General features: G+C 39.7%; 2 protein-coding genes across 2 annotated transcripts in view; both read right to left on the bottom strand.

The window, feature by feature from the left end:
- ndufs4 (NADH:ubiquinone oxidoreductase subunit S4) overlaps window positions 1–14,290 on the bottom strand; it is a 131,809-nt gene extending 117,519 nt beyond the window's left edge. Inside the window, exon 1 of the mRNA XM_067985719.1 lies at window positions 14,179–14,290. Coding sequence (XP_067841820.1) covers window positions 14,179–14,258 — 80 coding nt within the window. The 5' untranslated portion in view covers window positions 14,259–14,290. The remainder of the gene's footprint in view (window positions 1–14,178) is intronic.
- Window positions 14,291–16,654: 2,364 nt separating this feature from the next.
- Window positions 16,655–23,182, bottom strand: LOC137329784 (follistatin-A-like). The gene is made up of 6 exons (XM_067994446.1): window positions 23,048–23,182; window positions 21,567–21,758; window positions 20,900–21,118; window positions 20,226–20,453; window positions 18,781–19,008; window positions 16,655–17,442 (listed from the first exon to the last, which is right to left on the bottom strand). Exons 1-6 carry the CDS (start codon window positions 23,130–23,132, stop codon window positions 17,363–17,365), a joined length of 1,032 nt encoding a protein of 343 aa, XP_067850547.1. The 5' UTR covers window positions 23,133–23,182; the 3' UTR covers window positions 16,655–17,362.
- Window positions 23,183–27,711: the final 4,529 nt, after the last annotated feature.

Below are 27,711 nucleotides of genomic sequence, written 5' to 3'. Positions count from 1 at the left end.
CAAATGTATGGGGTGGGAGAAAGGAGCAAATCAGCAGTTGAGCAATGGGATGTACCATAATAGTAAGAATAGTGCCTGGGGATTTATAAGGCCAAGCTCTCTAGAGACTTTTGCAGCACAATTTTTAGCTGTCAGAATGAGAGAATGGGACTCTGGACCCCAGGTAAAATGATAATTTCCTTTAAGCCTTTGGAAAATCTCAATGGAACAAGTATTCCAGGTTCTTTCAAATTTTAAACTGACTAAATAATTTGAAGTCTTAAGAGTGATCCACTGAAATCTTAATTTCCAACCAAAGAAGAGTCAGGACTAGATTTCTAATGAAACACCAGCTAAAATATAAATGGGTCTTTGAAACAATAATCACATTATGAGTAACTGGCAATTGGAATTTGATATGGATCATTCTGAGATTGTAAACTTCAAATTATTTAGCCAGTTTAAAAATTTAAGAGGGACCTAGAATTTATAAATATTGTCCAAACAAGTTGAAAAGCTCACGTGAAGTACCAGGATAATGTCTGACTTTTCCCTTTTGTGAAAAACAGACAACGTCAAAAAATGCCACAAAATGAAGACTAGAATTTTATTCAGCAATAACGGTTCTATGTGAAAACCCAATACAAAAAATACTGAATCACTGAAAGTACTATTAGGACAGAACGAAAAAATGTCACATGTAATTCTATTTCTATATATAAATAAATCAATATCTTATGGCGGTGCACATGGCAAATTGGAGAATATGGTCTCCCTTACTTTGAGTGTTGAATTGTGGCTCAATGGTAGCACTCTCACCGGAGTAAGAAATTCATGGGTTTAAGCCCTGCTGCAGGACTTGAGCACATAATCCAGGCTGGCACTTCAGTGCGTTACCTACCCATCTATAGATAAATAAGGCTCAAAATATTCTTCTCATTGAATTGCCATGCCGGTATTACAAATTATTGAAAACTCAGAAGCTAACATATTTATTCCCACATTTTTCAAGCCAATATCAACGAATTTCAGCAACAGTACTTAATATAGTATATTGTGTACTGTGAGGAGGCTACAAAGTGTCTGCAAAGGGATAGATATAGGTTAAGTGAGTGGGCAAGAAGGTGGCAGATGGAGTATAATGTGGGGAAATGTGAGATTATTCACTTTGATAGGAAGAATAGAAAAACAGAATACTTTTTAAATGGTGAGAAACTATTAAATGGTGGTGTTCAGAGAGACTTGGGTGTTCTGGTACAAGAAACACAAAAGTTAGCAAGCATGTACAGCAAGCAATTAGGAAGGCAAATGGCATGTTGGCCTTTATTGCAAGGGGATTGGAGTACAAGAGTAAGGAAGTCTTACTACAATTGTATAGGGCTTTGGTGAGATTTCATCTGGAGTACAGCGTACAGTTTTGGTCTCCTTATCTAAGGAAGGATATACTTGCCTTAGAGGCGGTGCAATGAATGGTCACTAGATTAATTCTTGGGATAAGAGGGTTGTCCTATGAGGAGAGGTTGAATAGAATGGGCCTATACTCTCCGGAGTTTAGAAGAATGAGAGGTGATTTCATTGAAACATAAAAAATTCCGAGGGGGCTTGACAGGATACAGGCCGAGAGGTTGTTTCCCCTGGCTGGAGAGTCTGGAACTAGAGGGCATAGTAGCAGGATATGGGGTCGGCCATTTAAGACTGAGATGAGGAGGCATTTCTTCACTCAGAGGGTTGTGGATCCTCAGTCGTTGAGTATATTCAAGGCTGAGAAAGATAAGTTTTTGGACTCTTGGGGAATCAAGGGATATGGGGATAATAAGACCATAAGAGATAGAAGCAGGAGTAGGCCATTCGGCCCCTCGAGCCTGCTCTGCCATTTAATGAGATCATGGCTGATCTGATTTTTACCTCAACTCCACTTTCCCGCCCTTTCCCCATATCCTCTGACTCCCTTGCTGATCAAAAATTTGTCTAACTCTGCCATGAATGTATTCAATGACTCAGCCTCCACAGCTTTTTGGGGTAATGAATGCCAAAGGTTCACGATCTTCTGGGAGAAGAAATTCCTTCTCATTTCCTCTTAAACGGGCAACCCCTTATTCTGAGACTCTGCCCCCTAGTTTTAGATTCCCCCAGGAGGGGTAACATCCTCTCAGCATCTACACTATCAAGTCCCCTCAGAATCTTGTATGTTTCAATAAGATCTCCTCTAATTCTTCCAAACTCCAATGAGTATAGACCCAACCTGTTCACTCTTTCCTCATAAGACAACCCTTCCATACCCGGAATCAACCTACTGAACCTTCTCTGAACTACCTCCAATGAAAGTATGCCCTTCCTTAAATAAGGACACCAGAACTGTACGCAGTACTCCAGGTGTCGTCTCACCAGCACCCTGTACAGTTGTAGCATGACTTCCCTGCTTTTATACTCCATCCCCCTAGAAATAAAGGCCAATATTCCGTTTGCCTTCCAGATTACCTGACTTTTTGTGTTTCATGTAAGAGGACACCCAGATCCCTCTGTACCGCAGAATTTTGTAGTATTTCTCCATTCAAATAATATTTTGCTATTTTATTTTTCCCAAAGTGGATGACTTCACATTTTCCCACATTATATTCCATCTGCCAAATTTTTGCCCATTCACTTAACCTGTCAATATTCCTTTGCAGACACTTTGTGCCCTCATCGCAACTTGCTTTTCCACCTATCTTTGTATCATCGGCAAATTTGGCCACAAGACACTCTGTTCCTTCATCCAAGTAATTGATATATATTGTAAATGGTTGAGGCCCCAGCACTGATCCCTGCGGCACCCCACTAGTTACAGATTGCCATTTTGAAAATGACCCCTTTATCCCGACTTTTTGTTTTCTGTTAGTTAGCCAATCCTCTATGCCAGTATATTACCCCCAACACCACGAGCTCTTATCTTGTGCAGTAATCTTTTATTTGGCACCTTATCGAATGCTTTTTGGAAATCCAAATATACTACATCCATTGGTTCCCCTTTATCCACCCTGCCCGTTACTCCCTCAAAGAACTTAATAAATTAGTCAGACATGACTTCCACTTCATAATACAATCAAGGAGAGTCAACATGGCTTTATGAGTCTCCAAATGTCCTGCAACTACTTCCTTAATAATGGATTCTAGCATTTTCCCAATGACAGATGTTAGGCTAACTGGTCTATAGTTACCTGCTTTCTGTCTCACTCCTTTCTTGAATAGGGGTGTTACATTTGCGGTTTTCCAATCCGCTGGGACCTTTCCAGAATCTAGTGAATTCTGGAAGATTACAACCAATGCATCCACTATCTCTGTAGCCACTTCCTTTAAGACCCTCGGATGCAAGCCATCAGGTCCAGGGGACTTGTCAGCCTTTAGGCCCATTAGTTTACCTAGTACTTTTTCTCTAGTGATAGTGATTGTTTTAGTTCCTCCCTCCCCTTTGCCCCTTGATTTTCTACTATTCTTGGGATGTTATTAGTGACTTCCACTGTGAAGACAGATACAAAATATCTGTTCAATTCCTCTGCCATTTCCTTGTTTTCCATTATTATTTCCCCAGTCTCATCCTCGAAGGGACCAATGTTTACTTTAGCTACCCTCTTCCTTTTTATATACATGTAGAAGCTTTTACTGTCAGTTTTTATATTTCTTGCTAGTTTACTCTCATAATTTATTTTCTCCCTCTTTATTATTCTTTTAGTCATCCTTTGTTGGTTTTTAAAAGTTTTCCCAATCTTCGGGCTTACCAGTAATCTTTGCCACGTTGTATGCTTTTTCTTTTAACCTGATACCATCCTTGACTTCCTTAGTTAGCCATAGCTGGTTCACCCTTTTTGTGGAGTCTTTCCTCCTCACAGGGATATATTTTTGTTGCGAGTCATAAAATATATTTTTTAATGTTTGCCACTGCTTATCCACCATCAAATCTGTTTACCTAGTCCACTTTAGTCAATTCCGCTCTCATTCCTTTGTAATTGCCCTTATTTAAGTTTAATACAGTAGTTTCAGACCCAAGATCCTCGCTCTCAAACTGGATATGAAATTCTATCATGTTACGATCACTGCTTCCCAAGGGATCCTTTACTTGGAGAACATTAATTAATCCTGTTTCGTTACCCATTACCAGACCCAAAATGGCCTGTTCCCTGGTTGGTTCCCCGACGTATTGGTCCAAGAAACAGTCCCTAATACAATCTATGAACTCCTCTTCAGGGCCATTTTTGCCAATTTGATTTGTCCAATCGATGTGAAAGTTAAAATCACCCACGATTATTGCATTACCTTTTTACAAGGCCCCCTTATTTCTTGATTTATATTTTGCCCTACAGTGCAGCTACTGTTAGGGGGCCTATATACTACTCCCACCAGTGATTTCTTTCCCTTGCTATTTCTTACCTCCACCCAAATTGATTCGACATCTTGATCTTCTCAGCCAAGATCATTTCTCACTATTATACCAATTTCATCCTTCATTAACAGAGCTACCCCAACACCTTTACTTTTTTTCCTATCCTTCCAAAATGTTAAATAACCCTGAACATTTAGCTCCCAACCTTGGTCACCTTGCAACCACATCTCTGTAATGGCCACGAGATCATACCCATTTGTTTCTATTTGTGCCGTCAATTCATCTATCTCAGGGATCAGGCAGGAAAGTGGAGTTGAGGTTGAAGATCAGCCATGATCTAAATGTGGTGTGGAGATGCCGGTGATGGACTGGAGTCGCACAACACCAGGTTATAGTCCAACAGCTTTATTTGAAATCACAAGCTTTCGGAGCTTTGCTCCTTCGTCAGGTGAAGTGAAGAGATGCATATAGGCACAGCATGTATAGTCAGAGAACGATGCCTGGTGATTACAGATAATCTTTCTAACTGCCCTTTATCACACCTCGGCAGAGAGATAATCACAGCAATCAAAGGAGTGAATGGTGTTCAGACAGGTTAGTCAGGGAAACATTACATCCAAGATTACTGAGGTGGGGTCACAAGGGGTCAAATGTAGCAGATGCTGGGGTTTGTATTGAAAACAGATAACTTTTTTTGCTGGAAATCGCAGCAGGTCCGGCCGCATCTGTGTATGGAGAACAGGCCAACTACGACTTGAGTCTGGATGACTCTACGTCAGGTGGGGTTACGTGTAGCGTGACAAGAACCCAAGATCCCGGTTGAGGCCATCCTCATGGGTGCGGAACTTGGCTATCAATTTCTGCTCGACGATTTTGCATTGTCGTGTGTCTCGAAGGCCACTTTGGAGAACGCTTACCCGAAGATCGGAGGCTGAATGTCCTTGACTGCTGAAGTGTTCCCCGACTGGGAGGGAGCCCTCCTGTCTGGCGATTGTTGTGCGGTGTCCGTTCATCCGTTGTCGCAGTGAGACATTCAACGATCTGGAACAGCAGACAGAGGGATCTGCGGTACAGCAACCAAAGAAGAAAGAGTGAAATTGGACCCCTCCGGAGGGTCGCTGCCCTAAGCTTGACATGTATGCTCAAGCTGTCAGGAGATGCGTCAACGCCAGATTCATCAGCCGCACTCAAAAGAAAGTCCAGAACGTCACCCGAGCACAACGCAACGCCATCGACGCTCTCAAGACCAACCGCAACATCGTCATCAAGTCAGCGGACAAAGGAGGAGCCATCATCATACAGAACGGACTACTGCAAAGAAGCAAAGCGACAACTGGTCAACCAGGAACACTACAGACGGTTACCCGCAGATCCGACCAAAGAACACACCCACCAGCTCAACAAACTGATCAACACCTTCGATCCAGACCTTCAAAGCATCCTATGCGCTCGCATCCCACGTACTCCCCGCGTGGGAGACTTCTACTGCCTCCCAAAGACACACAAAGCCAACACACCCGAACGTCCTATCGTATCAGGCAACGGAACCCTGTGTGAGAACCTCTCTGGATACGTCGAGGGCATCCTGAAACCAATCGTACAGAGAACCACCAGCTTCTGTCGCGACACTACAGACTTCCTACAAAAACTCAGCACCCACGGACCAGTTGAACCAGGAACACTTCTCACCACGGTGGACGTCTCGGCACTCTACACCAGTACCCCCCACGATGACGGCATTGCTGCGACAGCCTCAGTACTCAACACCAACAACAGCCAATCTCCAGACGCCATCCTACAACTCATCCGCTTCATCCTGGATCACAATGTCTTCACCTTCGACAACCAGTTCTTTACCCAAACACACGGAACGGCCATGGGGACCAAATTCGCACCCCAATACGCCAACATTTTCATGCACAAGTTCGAGCACGACTTCTTCACTGCACAGGACCTCCAACCAACGCTATACACCAGATACATAGACGACATCTTCTTCCTATGGACCCACGGCGAAGAATCACTGAAGAGACTACACGATAACATCAACAAGTTCCATCCCACCATCAAACTCACCATGGACTACTCCTCAGAATCGGTTTCTTTCTTGGACACACGTATCTCCATCAAAGACGGGCACCTCAGCACCTCACTCTACCGCAAGCCCACGGACAACCTCACGATGCTCCACTTCTCCAGCTTCCACCCTAACCATGTCAAAGAGGCCATCCCCTATGGACAGGCCCTGCGAATACACAGGATCTGCTCAGACGAGGAGGAACGCGATGGACACCTGCAGATGCTGAAAGACGCCCTCGTAAGAACGGGATATGACGCTCGACTCATCAATCGACAGTTCCGACGGGCCACAGCAAAAAATCGCATAGACCTCCTCAGAAGACAAACACGGGACACAACCAACAGAGTACCTTTCGTCGTCCAGTACTTCCCCGGAGCGGAGAAACTACACCATGTTCTTCGCAGCCTTCAACATGTCATCAATGACAACGAACACCTTGCTAAGGCCATCCCCATGCCTCCACTACTCGCCTTCAAACAGCCACCTAACCTCAAACAGACCATCGTTCGCAGCAAATTACCCAGCTTTCAGGAGAACAGCGACCACGACACCACACAACCCTGCCACGGCAACCTCTGCAAGACATGCCAGATCATCGACACGGATACCACCATCACACGAGAGGACACCACCCACCAGGTAAATGGTTCATACTCCTGTGATTCGGCCAACGTTGTCTACCTCATACGTTGCAGGAAAGGATGTCCCGGAGCATGGTACATCGGCGAGACCATGCCGGCACTGCGACAACGGATGAACGGACACCGCGCAACAATCGCCAGACAGGAGGGTTCCCTCCCAGTCACAGAACACTTCAGCAGTCAAGGGCATTCAGCCTCCGATCTTTGAGTAAGCGTTCTCCAAGGCGGCCTTCGAGACACACGACAAAGCAAAATCGTCAAGCAGAAATTGATAGCCAAGTTCCGCACCCATGAGGACGGCCTCAACCGGGATCTTGGGTTCATGTCATGCTACATGTAACCCCACCTGACGTAGAGTCATCCAGACTCAAGTCGTAGTTGGCCTGTTCTCCATACACAGATGTGGCCGGACCTGCTGCGATTTCCAGCAAAAAAAAGTTATCTGTTTTCAATACAAACCCCAGCATCTGCTGCATTTGACCCCTTGTGACCCCACCTCAGTATTCTTGGATGCAATGTTTCCGTGACTAACCTGTTTGAACACCATTCACCCCTTTGATTGCTGTGATTATCTCTCTGCCGAGGTGTGATAAAGGGCAGTTAGAAAGATTATCTGTAATCACCAGGCATTGTTCTCTGACTATATACGCTGTGCCTATATGCATCTCTTCACTTCACCTGACGAAGGAGCAAAGCTCCGAAAGCTTGTGATTTCAAATAAAGCTGTTGGACTATAACCTGGTGTTGTGCGACTCCTTACAATGATCTAAATGAACAGCGGAGCAGGCTCGAGGGGCCGTATGGCCTACTCCTGCTCCTATTTCTTACGTTCTAATACAAAATGTTGAGCACAATTGTGATTGCATTATAATGCAGATTAAAGATTTCAATCATTAGGAGGAACAAATTGTTAATCAACACCGATTACTTTAAGTCCTAAAGCATAAACTTATTAATAATTGTCTTGTAATACAAAGCCCCAGTAGGCTCAGGGATGTGCTATAATACGATCTGTATGTTTCCCTGTACTATTAATTATTTAAAAAGATGGTACAAAAATGTTAAGACAGAGTTTCTGACAAAGTCCATAACATAACGCTATACTGTCATTTTTACTCAAAAATCCAATGCTCAATGAGAAAAACATTTTTACCATAACCCACATTTCCTAGCATTTCAGTCTGTGTACAGTATACTGAATATGCAAGTAACTAGTATGAATTTATGCCCAGAGTTAATATGAGTAGACGACAAGTGCAAGCCATCTTATAGAAGCTTGCTGAAGTACTGCATAACAAATAACTTTAGTAGATAAAAATATTTATCTTACAAACAAATGTCACCATATTTGTGCCGCAAACTACAGGAAGTTTCTTTTCATGAAATGCTCCCCCACCATTTATTTCCCATTGATACCATAAAGTTATATTGGTTATCATAATCTTTGGTTTGCTTTATCTAAAACATCCAACTTATAAATTTTGAGATCCAGGCTAGGGGTGCTTGTGATGGTGGTAAAAATATACAGCAGTCCATAATAAAGTTAATTGCAGCTGTTCCTAAAGTATGTGTGGCATCCCATCCTTAGCCAATTGTTCTTGATATGCATATTGAAACTCAGTTTTTTTTAAATTGGAAATAAAAAGGTGGTATCGGTAAAAGTGACCATGAAGCTATTGGATTGTTGTAACAATTACACTGCTGGCTGTGCACACCTTGTCAAGCAGCAAAGCAGCTCACCACCTGTGTGCAAATATGCATGCACAGAGTTCCATTCACGAGTTTAATATTAGAGGAGAGCAGGCAAGAGTGTCAGTTCTCTCCTAACATTAAAACATCTAAGTGCAGTTACCTGATAAGATCCAAGTGATGAGAGACCATCTCCTGGAGGTAACTTTATTCTTCTTGGCTCTAGTACACTGAAAGAAATAGATCGCCAGCTTGACTTGCACTAATATGAAGGTGAAATCTGTTGTGCCTCACAGTTTGTGTCCACTACATAAGTGGTTCACAATTTAACTGGAATTTGAAGCATCCACTCTACTTTAAATGTTACCTATTCAGTTTATTTAAATTCCTCATGAAGTGTTTGGAAATCCAGTTCATCTCACATGCAACACTGATATCAGGTCATAATGGCTACAATAAAATTTTGAAAACTGCTCATTTTGATTAGAGTAACCAAAGGCACAAGAGCAATGGGGTAATGATAAATTTGTACACAGCAATGGTTTGACCACAATTAGGAGTGCTGTGTGAATTTTTAAATGCATTATAGAAAGGACATTAAACCCTAGAGATTGTACAGCACAGATTCACCAGCATGATACTAGGGAAGAGAAACTCTAGATATGCGGAGAGACTTAAGATACTGGGACTATTTCTACTGAAATTCTGTATTTAGTTTCAGTTAAACTTGGTGACTTGCAGCCATCGACAATGTCTCTTTAAATGTTTGTTAGTAAAGTGTGCCAACACTGAACAAATTTTCATTCATGGCCTCATAACAGTACAGGTACTGGTTTGATGCAGGTATCACATTCAGAGTGGTGTGATCCAGCAGCACTAATTCATACTGTCTTGTTCACACTATTATGTATTCAGGCAAAGTGGAACTCTGTGCTTGTGTATCTAAATGCATGTGCAGAACTAAGCTCAGGATGGTGGAGATATTTTTAAAGTTAGTGAAGAGCTGACCAAGAAAAGCAATTTAATGAAGGCTAGTTTTATATACTAAATTTGATAGTCCCAAGAAATTTTCTAATGCATATTTACACTAAATTTAGAATTATAAAGCCTTGCTAAAGTATTGAGCCATTTATAAGTTCTCAATGTGACAGTTTTAAAATTGCATTGACATAGACCCTGAAGGATAATTGCAGTTCTGAGTAAATAATTTGAGGGTAATTTGAATTTTGGGACCGCACCTCAAGATAGCAGTCTCTTTACAAATTGGCCTTCACAACAGCTACAGAATAACTGCCATTAGTCTAAAATCATTTTAAATTTTGCAAATAGAAAAATCCCAAGCAACATTTTTAATGATAAAAAAAAGTTGACAAAAGAGAGTCAGCTCTTCACTAACTTTAAAAATCTCACCATCATCCTGAGCGGAGCTTTACATAGGTACACAAGCACAGAGTTCCACTTTGCCTGAATGCATAATGGTGTGACAAAGACAGTATAAATTAGAAGCAAAATGCGGATGCTGGAAACCTGAAATAAAAACAGAAAATGCTGGAGGAGCTCAGCAAGTCAGGCAGCATCTGTGAAGAAAGAAACAGAGTTAACGTTTCAGGTCAAAGATGAAGATGTTTTGACGAAAGGTCTTCGAAATGAAACGTTAACTCTGTTTCTTTCTCCACAGATGCTGTCTGACTTGCTGAGCTTCTCCAGCATTTTCTGTTTTTATTACAGTATCTAGAGGTGATGTAAGCCAGTAACACTAATTTATATTGCATTCAAACCAGTACCTGCACTATTCTGAGGCTATTAATGAATATTTATTCAGTGTTGGCACACTTTAGTACCAAACATTTAAATGAAAATCATAAGCATCAATAGTTTAAATTTCCCACAAGTCTTTTTGTCTAAATGAAACCATGGAGCATATAAATAGAAGTTTAAAATAATCTATGCATGGAATAGCTTTTCAGTATATATTCTCAGATTTCACAACCTAGGAAAAACTTTTTTAAGCAGCGAATAGTTATGATCTGGAATGCGCTGCCTGAAAGGGTGGTGGAAACAGATTCAATCGTGGCTTTCAAAAAGGAATTGGATAAGCACTTGAAGGGAAAAAATTTGCAGGGTTATGGGGAAAGAGCGGGCAAATGGAACTAACTGGATTGCTCTTACAAAGAGCTGGCACAGGTTCGATGGGCCGAATGGCCTCCTTCTGTGCTGTAACCATTCTATGATTCTAAATACAAGAAACATTACAAGAGATACTTCAGAAGGCAAAAAACAAGGTTGGACCATGGATCGAAAATAAATGCTAAAACATCATCAATGGTAATCACAAAGAAAAAGGATCTCTCAAAAACTGACCTTAGGATGAACAATATGGAAATAGAGTTGATAAAATTATTTGCTTAGGCAGTCTATCATCATCAAGTGAGCAAAGCAACAAAGGAGTTAAAAGAGGTGTTTAACAACATGAAGGAGTTTCTGTACAACCATAAAATCAAGGTGCTAAGTGCAATGCTTAAATCTTATATGTAGTAGGAATCACAGCAAAAGATTTTGGGATGTTATGGTCTGGAAAAGTTGATAGTATTATATATTAAGAGGTAGGAAAAGAATAAATTATGTGGTGGAATGGGCAATTATCAAGGGTTTTTAAAATTAAATGTCAGTTAGTTGGTAAACATAGGGCATAAATTTCCAAAGATTGAGGTCACTATCACTGAAAGTGCAGCACTTTGCCAGTCTAGCCCAAGTCCTCTAAAAGTTGCTGCTTCAAGCATGAATTCTTCTGCCACTCACCCAATAGTAATCAATCTTCGATCAGCCGCTGTTGGAATGCGACACTGTGGCGCCCACTTACAACCCTTATACAGCAAGTACACCTGTGTCATACAGACATACTTTCTGCTGGCTGTATGCCAGTCAGAACTGGCAGGATTTTCAGCACAGGCTGGCATCATTCCAATCCTGGTGCCAACTGTGGCATCACAACATGGGGGAAGAGAAGAAGCCCCCACACACCCTCCTTCAACATTTATCAATTAGGCCAGGAAGGGGCAGAGATTCAGTGCAGGTGGGTGTCACCTCACATTCCTCCTCCCTGGCCAGATTATGTTAATTCTGTACAAAAAAAAAGTGACATTTCTAGGCTACTATCTGTGAGCTTGAAGAAGATTATAGGTGATAAGTTTAAAAGCATTTGTATACTAATTTAAATTGTCTTATGGTACAAGTTATTCCAAAGCAGTAAAGTACAATTTAAATTACTTATGTAGTAAATTCTACACACTCTTCAGGTATATAACTTGCATACATGACCTCAATCTTTGGAAATTAAAAGCCATGAAACCCTCCCCTCAGTCCACTTTTGTATTGACATAAATGATTTTGGGTGGATGTGAAAAATGGCAATACACCTCCAAATATCGGGTCCTGATCTGACATCCTGATCTGGCGGACGAATTGTCCTCCAAGACGTTGTCTCAACATTATTTCAAGTTTGCACGAGTCATGGTATAGCCTAGGAAGAAACCGCATTTCAAAAGTCTTGAGGTAATCTGCTGGATCTCCTAGGAATTTTTGAAACTAAATGCAAGGTTACTAATGTTAGGAGAAAAGAACATCTTTATACCTTATACCTCCAATTGGCCCTCCATTCACTACGTTGCTTCTGCAGCCACTGATTTCACAACCATTCCCTCATCTACACCTCTGATGCCCTTGTCCCCCAGCAAAATCTTTACTCTCTCCCCTCTTAATCATTCTCAACTTCACTGCGCTAGGCCAAGGGATGCAGACTTGGACGTAACTGATGCACAATTTGTTTAGGCATCCAACACCAGACCTGGCTGGACCATTAGTGGGCCTCACTCTCCTGCAAAAATCACCCACTACTCCAGGACAAACTTGAAGAACAAATATTTCTCCATTATCAACTGTCTCCTTATACCTCTCTCTCCTACCCCCTTCACCCTCACCTCCAACCATATTAAAAGATGCTATATAATTCCAAGTTATTGTTGTTATACAAATCCTGAGTCAATCTATTTTGTGTGTATTGGTCAAGACACCAAGAGAACTTTCCTGTTCTTCGAATAGTGGTATGTGATCTTATATCTCCATCCAAATAGGCAGACAAGACCTTGGTTTAATAGCTCATCTGAAAGACAACACCTCTGACAATGTGTTGCACTGGTGTCAGCTTTAATTACGTGCTTTCAAATCTGAAATGTGCTTGAACCCGTAATCTTCTGATACAGGCAAGAGGGTGACCAACTGAGCCAAGCTGCAATACAATAGACATGCCTGCTAACATTAAAAATTAGTTGCCAAAGAAGCAGAGCTCTGTGTATCCATCAAAATATATGCATAGCTACATTGTAACAGCACCTCAGTACCGATTAGCTTGAGGTCCCTGTGGTAGTAGATACCCGATTGTCTGCTGTGGTATACTGCATCCTTAATCCCCTAGCAAATTCAGATCTGCCTATTAATAAAGATTTCCAGTAGCTGTCGAGATGCCGCCTTCAGTTCAGGAACCCCTTCTGGTTAGCGGCCAAAACTCTCAAAACCTTGGAATGTTTACCTAAAGACAGGTAGCAGAGCATGCGGGGAACCAGCACAGTCAAGAATCAGGACCTGACCATGGACTCCGCAGATCAACTGCCTGGGTTCACCTTGCCACATAATATATGGGTCACTGCGAACTGCATCAGAACTTCATATGGGCGCTGCAACTACCCTACTCCATAAATGGAAGATGAAGGATAGCTTGATGTGTGACTGTGGAGAGGATAACCACAATGAACCATTGCTTGCTAAGATCATTCTCTGCAGGATGCCCTTCTAAATTATCCGAGGCCATAGTGGATGACCAACTTGCCCATATCAACATTTAATATTGCTTACCAAGCTGCCAAACGAGCCAGAAAAAAAAAAAGCCATGACACAAGATGCTAAGTCCTTGAAAATGATACTTTTAAAATATCTTTCCACTGAGAAAGAAATACGTTTTACAGTCTATGTTTTCTTTATAAATACCCCGTGTATTATTGCCGCATTTCCCATCAGCCAAATGAACTTCCTCACACTGTCTGGGACTCTGGTCTTACCACCTGCAGGTTGCGCACGCACGTCACTTGGCACGCGCAGGGAATCAGGGCCCATGAGCGCGAGAGAGGCGGGACTTCCAGAGTAAAGATTCACTGAACCGGGACTGGGACCATAAGATATGTAAATAGCGGCTTTGCTCCAGTAAATTCATGAACAACTGAACAATATCATTTTTAAACATTAGAAATGCACACAAGTGATCCTCTCCCTCAGGCCCGACTTTGGACAGAGGTAAATGTCATCACTATAAAGCTATACGACGGGCATCGTTTTAAAAGCCGCGGCGGTGGAAGCCCTGTGAATTGTGAGGCGGCGTTTACCTGCTCGGACACGACAAACTCCGAGCTAGAGCTCGCAGGAGACGAATCTGATTCAGACGCGCTGACATTGAAGCCGCCATCTTCGACTCCACTCTACGGCGAGCGCCGAGGTTCTTTACGTCCCCTCACATCAACCTCCCACGAGCGCGACCGTATCTCGAAATAAACTTCCTGTCGATCTCGCGGCTGCATTGCTATTCTGTTCCAATGCGGTTACAAATATTTTAGTATGGATGAAACGCATTTAGCACGTAATTTAGTTTATTAAAAGAAATACCACTCAATCGTCTGCTTTCAGGTTGAAAACGTGATGTCCCAAACTATTTTGATAATACTTTACCATTTTGAAAGAAAGACTTGCATTTATATAGCGCCTTTCACGCCCCAAAGTGCTTTACAATGAAGTACTTTTGAAATGTCGTTACTGTTGTAATGTAGGCAGCAGTCAATTTGTGCACAGCAAGATCCCACAAACAGTAATGAGATAAATGACCAGATAATCTGTTTAAGTGAAGTTGGTTGAAGGATAAATATTGGCCTGGACACTGGGGAGAACTCTCCTGCTCTTTTTCAAAATAGTGCTCTGGGATCTTTTACATCCACCTGAGACACCAGCCAGGGCCTTGGTTTAACATCTCATCTGAAAGACAGCATCTCTGGAGTATCAGCCTAGATTTTATGCTGAAGTCTCTGGAGTGGGACTTGAACCCATAACTTTCTGATTCAGAGGCAAGAGTGCTACCACGTGGATTGTCATATTTCTTTTTTTTCAGCTAAAAATGTTTAATTTCACCTTTCAGATAATTAGATAAAGATGATCCTCAATGATAACAATACTATTGTTATAACGGTCCTTGTAGCCAGCAGTTTACTTTATAGCATATCTATACTATTGAAAGTCTTGCCTATAGTGCGTACTTCATGTAAGTATCGTATTTTGTTGCAGATGCAAAACAATCTTTAAAAAAGGCAGTCAGAATTTTGTAAGGAACCTTTATTGACCTCAGAATGTTATTATTTAGAGCAATTAGACCTTGTAGCCTCAAAGGTTGCAACTTCACCTCAAAAGCAGAATTATATATTTATTATGAGTTACATGATAAAATATTCCTATCCTTATAAAACAGTATATCCTCCAACTTATAAGCAATGTCATATGAGACCTACTATAGTATATGTATATTTAGCATATTTTAGGATCTTGAAATCATATTCACTATGAATGTACACAAATGTTAGTATGAAAATGTGTAGCATTTTCTTAGTTTTTAATCCAATGTTGATTGAATATAAGCCTATATATTCTGCCACACACAGTTTACGAATACACTGAGTTTTAAAGTCTCTTTGGTAGTGTAAGATAAATATCTTGTAAAATGTTTACACTTTAGTACTGTATTAATATTAAGATCTCTTTTTCATATAAAAATCATACCTCTTTATTTAGTTGTTATAGTGAAGCAATACATTTTATGCATCTTGCAAAAATGGCAGCCACACCATAATGATTCTCATTATTATGAGGGGCAACCAAGTGACTAAACTATTTCTAAATTAGATAAATACAAACATATGCAAATATGAATTTAAGGGGAAGCTTGATAAACACACGCGAGAAAAAGAATAGGTTATGCTGAGAGGGTTAGATGAAGAGGGGTGGGAGGAGGCTCCTGTGAAGCCTAAACTGGCAGAGACCAGTTGGCTCGAATGGCCTGTTTCTGTGCTGTACATTCTATGTAAATCTATGTAGGGCTATCAATTTTGGTTACCTGAGAACTGAAGAAAGGTATTACATAGTAAGTCATAACATTTAGTTTCTTTGGGTAACAGCATAACACCTTGTAATCTTTTGCATTTGTACATGACTTTTAAATGATAGTGACTAACTGTTGTCAAATTATCCACAGCCATGCTCTGCCACAATAATTCATTTGGGACCTTTGCTACCTTTCCCTGATTCTTGTTATTTGTTATTTTGTCATGTTAAGAATGTATTATTAAAATTATAGAGCTAAAGTTTATGGGTATTTTAGAGATGTGAGTGAAAATGTAAGAAAAGTCCGAATGCACCAACTGCAAAGATTGTTGTAGATCATAACCATGTGACTTGGTTATACTTATAATAAACCTACAATGTATATCCATTGGGTACTTGCTAAGGGACAAGAGTCTCTTAAAAATAAGAGAAATGAAATGCTGCAAGACCCTAAGGTTCCCAAAATATCTAAAAAAGGATATAAATGTAAACACTTGCTCCAGATCCCAGAGAGCAGAATACATAGCCATATGTTTCTTGCTATGTATTTAACATTATTTGTTATAAAGAGATATTAGAAGATTCTTGATATTGCAGAAAACGAGTATTTCCTTTTGTTTCGTGTTAAGACTTTATTTCTTTTGATGTGATAATTCAGACAGGGAAACAATATAAAATGAAAATTCTCAGAGCTTTTTATTGTTTATTCATTGTGTATTTACAAATCCCGTTATTACTTTTTATATACATTGCACATTTACATGATAGAAAAAGTACAAAACTATATATTTAGATGAATTTAAATCTGTCATGTTCGAAAATATAAAATTGCATCTGCAACATAATTTTTAAGCAAAATGAAAAACCTGAACTGTTCGCATTATGTTAAAAGCTTTACAGAAACAAACCACAAAAGTCAATCAGATTACAGGCGGCCAGAAAATGATCCTATAACCACACAGCTGCAGAACATTTCCAGTTGACAGCAAGTTCCAAAGACAGCACATTTGGTCAGTTATATGGCACGCTGTAAACAATATCTGAAGCCTTATTTACATCAATGTGTAACATATTCCAATAAATAAATATACACGGTAAAACATGCAGATAATATAACTAAAATTTGTAGTACAAAAGGAAAATGACCAGCCACATTTACAGCTATCATAATGCAATTTACAGTTTGCAGGAAAAAGTATACTTTACAAGCATCATACGTCACAATAAATTAACGATAACACTGCTCTCTTCACGAATATATTTCCAAAACAGGTACAGTTAACCAATTTTATGTATAAATTATAAAACATGACAGTATAAATAAAAATCTACTAAACTCAACTATGTATACTTCTTCAAAATAAATAAGCGTACACTTATTTACAAATAAGTACAGTGACTCCTTCCTCTTCCAACAGGTGAAGGAAATTACCAGATCGGAAATGTAGATTTAGGAAAGGTGTTATTTTCTTGCTCGTCTTCTTCATCGTCATCTTCTTCAGTTATGGCTATGGGGGAATATACGGTAGCTGTTGTATAAATAAGGATCACAGCAGCGCAGAACCTCAGTGCATGTTTTCAAATCTCTCTGTATAGCCACAATAGTCTTTTATGTGGCATAAGAATGAAGTTTGTGACATTTGCTATTATGAAGTAATTTTACATAATATCATTACTGCAGTGAGTTCTGAAGAATCAATGGTCAGGCTTTATGGCAGATTCCTGGAATCACATAAAAAGTGTTCTTGTGTTCTAATATTTACGTTGTATTCGTCCATTGCATTCGTCAGTGCTACTGAATTAAACCTATGGACTATTTTAATAGCTTTAAAAATCCAAAACAACTGTAGTGGAGGCTTTGGAAGATCGCTACTGATAAGACGGCACCAGGTTCAAGAGGAATAGATGTTCGAATTTATCACTATCATGGCATTTTAATCCCTCACGATATCTTCTTCCTCTCAAAATGAACAGGAATCTCTTCAGGACTCATTGTACTGTTGCTCAAGAGAACTTTCACCATTTATTGACTTTAACATTTCTTATTTAGAATTGAATCAGATACAGAACTATAACTCCTCACGATTATCTAAAAAATTCAACCTGCCCTAATTTTAACTGAAGTGATGGGAAGTTACACTCTGATATCCAATTACTTCTTATGACATATTATGTAATCCATTTTTACACCAACATCACTGGATGCACAATAAAGCATACTCCCTCAGGGGAAATCAAGCACATGGCACTCGCAAATTAAAAGTGTACATTAATTATAAAGAACATGTCTATAAAACATAATTGCTTTGTTATACCAACAAAGGCAACATTTAATAAGCATGTGTGTATGGGAGGGAGAAGGGGAGTGGGTAATGATGGACAATAGACCTCACAGGAATGGGGAGGTTGAGATAACCAGAACGGGTTGATATGCTTTATCTGCTCCACTGAGGAAGGTATATAATTGTACGGCTATCATCACACACCTCACACATCCTTGTATCAAATTCCCCAAATCACTTCAATGAAAAATACAGTTCTTTAGTTGGGGGTGGGGGTGGGGGGTAGATTTCTTCTACCTATGTGTGGCAAAATCTTAAACGCGTTTGTAAAGAACGAGTTATCATCTGGCTACACCTAGCACTCAGAACAAATCTTCCTCCACTGCCCCTTAAAACAGCATGGCAGATATGCGTATTCTCAAGTTGATAGATATAGATGGTAAGATTATATTTGGTAGATCCTCGTCATTGGAGAGCTCAAGCGTTGGCTGATAAAGTAAAACCTTTATAGCGAAATATGGCATAAACAGCGAATCTTATTTGTGTGGGCTAAAAGTTACTTACAATTGCACGATCCTGTATGTTTGATCTCCAGGAGGGTGCCAGAGGAACAGGCTGAACTCTTCATTGCACACTCATTGGGGTAGGTGGTGTTATCAGTGGCGCAGACTGGCTCGTCCGAGCGTCCACCCTGACACACATTGCAAACGGCACATCGACCCCTGCCGAGCCGGCTATCCCAGAGACACTTCTTTCCAGAGTTACACTGTATGTCGTCACAGGATTTCGCTTCTGAAAAAAAGAGAAATCAAAACACGTTTGTAAAAAGACAACTGTCTCTGCTAAGAATTGTCCTTTCAGTCTTCAACAATACTGACAATTTTTTTGGACCTGTCGTTCAGCTCGTTTCTCTGGTAAATTGAAATTCTTCAGTACATTGTTTACAATGCCGGTGGTAACAATTTATATGTCAGAACTCAAAACCATATTTGCTACCGACATCCCTCACAATGTTTATAATTCAAATATTAACATATAGGGCTTGATAAATACACCGTATATGATGTTCAATAAGTTTCCCTTTGTAATTGATTTTTTTTCATGTAAGTACAGAAAATACACCTAAGACGTTCATTATTACTGTTCGTGTTCTGCATTATCTTTGAACACTTAAATTTAAACATTAGCTTCACTGTTTTTCACGCAACTTAAGAATTTAATATTTTAAAAAACTTCTGGAAATGTGGTTTCCAAATTAAACATTAATTGATCAAATTACCATCATTGTATAATCCAATTCTGTGCTGTACAGTTGCTCCTATTATTGAAAGGCCATACGCCACACGAGCAAACGCAAACTCCACCAACACCCACTGAGGCTGAATATTTGGGTATTAGGCATCAGGAACAGATTGAGGGTAACAGTCACGAACCTTTCAATAACACTTTAACTTTTGAAAACCTCAATCGAAAAGATTCAGTTCACCAACTTTTTTTGTCTCTTATTATTCTACAATGGTCCAGGACAATTGCGTAGGCGTGGTGCGTCTCGGCGTTAAACACTTAAAAAAAAACACCTTAGCTCCGGGTGGGAAATAAAAAGTTGAACTTCCTTGTGTTTCGTGTAATTGCATTTTTAGGTACAGTTCAGCGTACTTTCGCAAAGCCATCAAATAAGAAGTTTGGAAATAAAAACATCTTTACATTATTGATAGTTCCAGTTCTCAGCTTTAAGAAAAAATTCAAAGGATACGATGAACAAATTACGCTGATTAATAAAGATGACCTTTGCCCTACATAGATTAGTTTGATGCTATAAGAGATATCAATGTGCTTTTAGCGCTAAATTTGAATATTCAAAAGTGCTTTGTTAGGTTTGATTTTGACATTTATCCATTGCACCCTAATTACACTGACAAAAAGGAGACCCCTCCCACATTGTATTTGTACTCGTTTTGTGACTGCGTAATGTTATGCAGTTTACACTTCATGAGATCTTGAGTACGTACTTATACATTTCCCTTCGTATGCCACTCCAATGGATCTGCCCATCAAGCAGGTGGCCCGCCTGATATGGCAGGCGCTGGCGTACGTGATCCCATCATTGCCGCACAGATACTGCTCGGGGCTAGTGGGTTCAGGGCAAATCCTCGGGTTACACATCACACAGTAGGCGCTGTTCGTCTGATCTACCACACACACCGAGCTGCCTGGACACAAGACATCCCTGCAGGTTTCTGAAAAGTAAAAACAATAATAAAAAAATGTGAGATGTCCACCTGTTGAAAGTAATCGTTTGCAATACGATCGGCTGATCTTTGTGAGGCCCAAGTTAGTGGGTCAAACCGTGTTTATAGTAAACACAGGTTAATCTTATATTTGTAATACATCTTTGATAGGCAAGAACTTGAACAATAAAGAAATCCTGGTACAGTAGTCCAGCCCTATATTTCCTAAATACAGATAAAGAATGAACCACTAAACACAACTAAATTTAAAATCAGTGTGTGTATGAAAAAATATTTAATTCAAAAACAGGCACTCTGCACACAATGGAGTTAAACAATGTGTTACTTCGTACTGGAAGAGAATGGAATGCAAACATTCTTTACGTAAGCGCCTGTCTCCCTTCGCCTCCCCTTGAAGGTTCTTGTTATTGAGCAAGTACTTGTTGCACACATACTTCTGCATTTGCCTTGGTACTGGACCTCCAGTTCGGGATGTCCTTTGCATCTCGCCTTCAGCAGGACGCACTCGTCTTTGTATGTTTTTCCGTCAGTCCCACAAACTGAGCCCTTCCAAGTAACGTTCGAGCAGTCGGGTGCACAGACACATCGAGGTTTATTTTTTTTGTTCATTTTGCACCTTTTGCCTGGACCACAATCGACGTTATCACAGGTTTCTATTAAAAGAAAGAAGCCACATGCAATTTTCTGGAAATTGCTAATTCTTCAATGCAGCAATCAAGTATTGGAAACTTAAAGATAAATTCTAATTCTTGCTAGCTGAACTGAATACATAATCTCCAAATGACAGATCTTTGCATTTTTATGAGCTTTTTCCAGATGTTTAATTAAAGATTTGGTGAAACAGCGCAGAATCAGTCGCCATCTTAATAGATCGTTCCGCAAAACCATGGCATTCAAGCTATTCTATCTGAAGCTATTAACGCAAAACTAGTATTTTGACGAATCGACACTCAGAAGGGGGGAGGGGGAGTTAGCAAAGTCAAGGTACATTAGAATGGTTTAGTGTGAGATTTGTAAATATAATAAATCTTACAGCAGACACGATTTTAAGAATAAGAATGCAAACGATTTCGATTCATGTAGACTAGGCGAAATCTGTACCTTTACAAGGCATGCAGCCAGGGGCTCCACCGTTAAAGATGATCCATCGGAAAAGGGTACTGGATGGCACATCATCTTCTGTCCACGCTGTGCCCAACCTTCCACTTTTGCAGCACTCTTCCCGGCTGACACCGGTCATATAGAGGACCTGGCACTTGCCGTTCTTGGCTTGCTGTAGCCAGCAGTTCCCAGCTGCAACACACACAGTCATATCAATGTCAGCTTCACGGATCCAGACACTACACGTGCACTTTGTATTGACGTTACAAGAGTGTTTACTTCAAGTATTCTGTCTCAGTCTGTAAACCGGTGAAGCTGAAATAATGGACATTTTCCTTAGTCAATAGACAGCAATGAGGTCGTCCGAAATATACACCGCTACGCCATAACCGTGTGATATTTTTGAATAACGATTTATCGTGCTCGTACAGTTATCTGGCTCTGCCCCAAGACAGCACAAGCTGAAGTACTGTACACGCGTGCAGCGAAAAAAGTAGCACAGCCTGCCAGAGCTCACCCTTGCAGCGAAGCAACGAAGCGCCAAATCCGCAAGAAATAAATGCGTGGCGAGCTACTCGTCAGTTAGACATATGTGAAAAGATTATGTGGTTGACAGTTTGACAAGCGTCTGCGTTTAGCATCGCAAACTATTGCGGCGATTATCTGGAAATCATTATCCCGTTGATTTTTCTATCTATTCATATTGTCACGTAGGGATAGAAACATTTGCTATTTTTCTGTCGTACTAATTCGTTCCAGAAATGCCTGAGCTCTGCTGCCTCTTCTGGAGATTCTAGACTTCTGGTTGATACCGCCTGATATAAATCTCTCCCTATATATATCGAGTGCTCAGTTACATGGAAGACACTTTTTTTTAGTTAGTTAGCAATATAAAATAGGCTAATTGGAAAAGACACGTGGCAGCTATTTCCCCTGGACCAAATAACCATACCAGCTTCTGAATCCTGCTTTAGTCGCGTGACATAGCGATGTGATTCACCTCCACCAGCTAGATCGGACATTCACTCCTCGATTGAAATACAAGATCAATGAGACGTTTTGTCTGTATGTAATTCCCCTTTGATATTGCTAAATGAATAGACATCTACAAAACTTTTACTCCAAGGATCCAAGTGCAGTTCATTTATTTTCTAAGTGGGTACATGAAATGCTCACACAGGTAATAATAACTGCCCCTCTGACTTAATTCTGCGGGACGATATTCTAGTAAATGTGAAAAAAAGTACAGAAACACGTGTTCGAAATGCAACTAGCCAAATCGGATTTTGACCTGAAAACCTTTAACTAAAAGCAAACGATAGAAAGCGTTGTGTTTTGCGAATTAGCTTTGGGCTTATTCAGTATCTTATTCCAAGAAAATAATACACGAGGCGCATGACGGAACAGAACATGAAACTAAAAGCTATATCCTCAAATGTATACACATAACGTAACCCTTTCCCAATCTGTTTTTAACTTACCCTGAACTCGTTGGTCTCCAATGGTGAGGAAGATAAAAAGTGAAATAGTGAGAGACGTAGCTCTGTTATTTAGCATCCTTAGCATTGTGGCACTCAGTTTCGCCGCAGATAAGTACTGATCTGAGAGCACCAGTCAAGTCCGATCGCTGTGTTGAATGAACGTCAATCTGTGAATGCAGTCACTCTTAAATATTTTGGCTGAAAGGGGTCTTGGCTGGTCTGTTTGGTGGGCGGTCTTCTGATGGCATGGTAATTTCATTTGGCAGGATGGGGGAGGAGGAAGTGATCAAAAAAGTTAAGGAGGACGGAAAATTAATCAGGTGACATATTTCACCGCCTTCTCTAAACTTTTCAGCTAAAATCTTTCAGTGAATAAAACCACAAATACAAAATACATTGATATGATATCCGGGCCAAGTTAGAGGTCACTGTGTCAATTTCTTTGTAATTGACAAGATCGTACAAGTTTACAGAGAAACAATGTGGGGGATGGACGAAAATATCCTTACTGCTATTCTTAGGCATATGTGCCCTGTTCTTGGACTTTCTTTTACTATTGGGCCACCTTAAGCTTTAGATCTACAATATAGCAAGATTCATCAATTGCTAATTTTGTAGGTAATTTATATTCCGAAAACGTTTATAACCAATAGATAGGCATCATCTCTGGGCGAATATATGCACAGGAAAATGAAAAAAAAAACGTAAAACGAACGGATTCCAGCTTTACTAATCCAATTTCACTGTTAAAGCAAAAAAAAAGATAATTTTTGTACATCAATGTTGTTATTTCCTCAAATGTCCATGGCTGGGAGGGTTAATTATACTGAAAATAAGTTATTGTTATAACCGACCTCCTTAAGCTCAGTCTTAAAAAGCACATGGGAAAGTTCTTACACCGCCGTGTTCGCTTACAGGACCGGTGTTCAAAATAAAGTTTTGAATTTTCTGCTTTTATTATTAATATATTGCCATCTGACTATTTTGTTCAAATACATACAACGCACAATGAGAATTAAAACCAAGGACACCGCCACTGTGCGCGCATTCAGCCACTGGGTATTAGAAAAGCAGTTAGATTTACTACCCAGATCTGGCAAAGTTACACGTCTATTACTGGAGCAGACTTCGAGTGACTATGAAACGCCGTAGGCGGTCTCGTATTCTCCATTTAAGAGATTGTGACATAGAAAGTCGAATTTTAGTGTTGCTCAATGAAGTCACTTTTGGCAGGGAGAAAAAGTACGTAGGCGATCTGTCGCCACCTATCACAGGGAATACGCTTCCTTGTTTAATTGTTGTTTTGGCGCTATCCCGTTTTGTCCGAAACCTTCCTCCAATAAAAGATAAAACGTAGGATCCGACTTAGATCGTAATTACCTTTAATACCCAGAATTAATCAGGCAACTTTTTAGTCATGATTGGTGATACACTAGAAATAACTCAGCGATAACAGACGTTTTCCACCAGCTGCAGGATATAGTGGTAATCTTTTAATAAAGACTTATTACAATAGGCTCTTAAGGTCTCTTTATAATAAACGCCAGAAATTCAATCGTTCTAATATTAGAAGAGACAGTTGTTTGGGTGCTTCAGGCTGATCGTAGTATTTCACACAAAAGAGCGTTCAAAATAGACCTCACAATAAAAGCAATGCCATGCCATCACGCAGTAGGAAAATCACCTTTTAGATACAGCAATTCCATGCAATTTATTTTCGTTTTCAATGCTGCGAAACTCTCTGTTCCTATATCTGGATCATCCTGGGTTGTTGTTCCGCAACATGCCAATTGTGATCTGATTATTTTTTTAAAAAAAAACTTATGCAGCCCCCTAACGATTCAAACGAGGCAACTGCAGCTAAATCGAGCATCATCAGTGGTTTCCAGTTTATCTGACCAGAGCGACTAAAAAATGTTCCCTTCTCGCCAAGTCTTGTTTCTTTGTTTTGTTAGTGGAGTTGGAACAGCGAAAGATCGCTTTAATATTTTGTTTCACGTTTTCGTAATGTAGTCTGGCTGCAGAGGCTTGGATTTGAGTTGCCAATGCAAATAATGAAGACATAAAGTCGAGACCAATCTACGATTCCTAAATCAAACTTCAGGGCGACAAACTGTAACATCAGGAAGACTCGGGATATTGTATTTTCATCATAAGATTACATTTAATTTTTAAATAAATCAGTTGCAAGTACCAATAAGTTATTTAAACTGTCATTACACCTTGAGTTGAGGATTTCGTCACTTTACAATATTTCCATTTAAATATTTGTTTCGGAAATCGTCCCCTTCCAGCAGAAATTGCACATATAAATTATACCCGATTCCTCTTTTGTTTTAAATAATGTATCACTATTGCGATTAGCTGTTCAGTTTTGATAGTCAAACAGAAAATATTTATTACAAACTGAAAATAAAGACTGACAAACAAGACAATCTCACAGACAGCAGCGACTGCAGGATAGGTTTTTAAAGCAAATTGCATCCTCACCAACACAGAAAGGTAAAGGAAGATCCTACAAAAAACCTCAGTACAGAAATAAAGAGATGACAATTGGAGACGAAACTGGAGATTGTGAGAGAAATATAAATAAATGGGGCTGGATGGAACAGCGGAGGTATCGTACAACAGAAGGTTCAGTGAAAATAAATAGTAACAAACATGATTAAATGAAGTCAGGAAAATCGAAAATCAAGAAAACAGACCACGTGGAGTACACGAAAGAGAAGAAAGTGAGAGAAAGGGCGATTGAAAATACCAAAACGAGATAGTCGTAAGAGACAGAAAAATGAGAGAGGGAATCAGAAATAGAGAGGACAGAAGCTTAGAAAAAAATGAGATACAGGAGACGGGAGACTGAAGTCCTACACAAGTCTGATAAAAAACAAAAGTGAGACCTCTGGAGGACAAAAGTTGTATGCGCTCATCCACGTTTTCAGTATGGTTTACAGTTATTGACAGAAACCGACAGGTACTTTTTTCAACTTTCGTGAAAATTAATCGATTTCATGATGCACTTGAACAACTAAGAATTTGAGTCAAAGTCATTATTTTAATATGACTAGCAATATTTTAATATGGCAATTAATTGCTTTAATGCAATCCATTGCTTCCACGTGGAAGAGACCTTAAAATAAGCATATACATTTCCAGTACAACTTTAAAAAAATTAATGTGCAGTTCCGTGGTATTCACAACTCTACATTTGGTGCATTTCACGAGTGTGTACCTTTGCCTAGTAAATCATTCCTCACTTCAAATATACGACTGCATTTGCTTTCTTGTACAATCCAATGTTGTTTTGACATGCGAACAGTATTATTTATAATTCTGACGAAAGTTCTTGGACCTGAAACGTTAACTCTGTTTCTCTCTCCACAGATGCTGCCTCACTTGCTGAACTTTTCCAGCATTTTCTATTTCTATTTCAGATTTCCAGCATCCGCAGTATTTTGCTTTTTATTTATAAACGTATTTATCATCTAAACTGGTTGGTAAATATAAATCCTTCCTTGGATGCTGCAATAGAATCAAGCAACAAAGGCCTAGTTAATTCAGATAAAATGAATCCATATCCGCATGCAACACAACGGCGTTCACTCGAAGGTCTGAATAAAATCTACACTTTGGATTCAAACATTCTTACGTGTCATCAATTTAAAACAAATTAGCCTTTTGTTGGCAGGGCAGTGTTCTTTTACTGCATATTGGATGCATAGGAATAAATATTCTATTAACAATACATATTAACAATTGGATGTTTTGGCATTTAGTCGCTGGATATTATTTTAAATTAGGTTAAACCCAACGATTTAGGTTGTCTATCTCCAGTCGGTAAATAAAAAATGTCAGATGTATTTGAAAAATTGACTTGATAAGTGCCAAAAGAAGTGAGCAGCATTGTTCTGGCTTCATGAGAATGCAGGTTGGTCTTCAGTAAGTTATATCCATAGGGAAACATTTCTTACAAAATATGAAATCACCAATAACATGCGAACACTAGAAATCTGAAATAAAACCAGGAAATATCGGATATACACAGCAGCTCAAAAAGAGAGGTTTTGCCGTTTCGGGTGTGTACACTTCATGAGTTCTGACATGATAATCTCTTCTTTTTACAGATGTTGACTGACATTAAATGACTAATGTTTTTGAGTACATGAATCGTTCTGTTATCAAGAAGAGATATTCAATGTATCAAATTAACATGTTCATGAAGTGGAGCAGAGTATCAAATCGTGGTCTTTGAGTGATTAGCGGAATGAATAAACGTTATAACAATCCAAAGGCGTTGCACTTGCCTGATATGAATAGATCCTCACCAGTCATATAATGGTATGGCGATTCGAAAGCACGCCACAGAGTACATTCACTGCAACGTCAACATGAAGATGTATTTTCTTCCGATGGAGTTTATTAGTTACACGAACTCGCACGTGAACACTCAATAATATCAGAACTGATTGGACACCCTAGACTACTTGGTCTAACATCCAATGTTATTGAATTTGGTGTTTTCGGGACTAGGAAGCATCCCAAAGTCAACGAGTTTGTACATAAAAACTTTATTTCAGTTATTGAAAACATATTAGTTAATATCACCGGATTATATAAAAAATTTCAAAAGCAAAATACTGCGGATGCTGGAAATCTGAAATAAAAGC

The sequence above is a fragment of the Heptranchias perlo genome, chromosome 1 (genome assembly GCF_035084215.1).
Source record: "Heptranchias perlo isolate sHepPer1 chromosome 1, sHepPer1.hap1, whole genome shotgun sequence".
In the NCBI taxonomy this organism is placed as follows: Eukaryota; Metazoa; Chordata; class Chondrichthyes; order Hexanchiformes; family Hexanchidae; genus Heptranchias; species Heptranchias perlo.
The sequence above is the reverse complement of the archived record's forward strand: the minus strand, read 5'-3'. Positions and strand labels throughout refer to the sequence as shown.

Coding starts and splice junctions, on each gene's coding strand:
- LOC137329784 (XM_067994446.1), bottom strand. CDS start 23,132: ATGCTAAGGATGCTAAATAACAGAGCTACGTCTCTCACTATTTCACTT. Junction 19,009..20,225: donor ATACGAAGGGAAATGTATAA/GTACGTACTCAA, acceptor TCTTTTTTTCAG/AAGCGAAATCCTGTGACGAC. Junction 17,443..18,780: donor ACATACAGGATCGTGCAATT/GTAAGTAACTTT, acceptor ATTCCCCCATAG/CCATAACTGAAGAAGATGAC.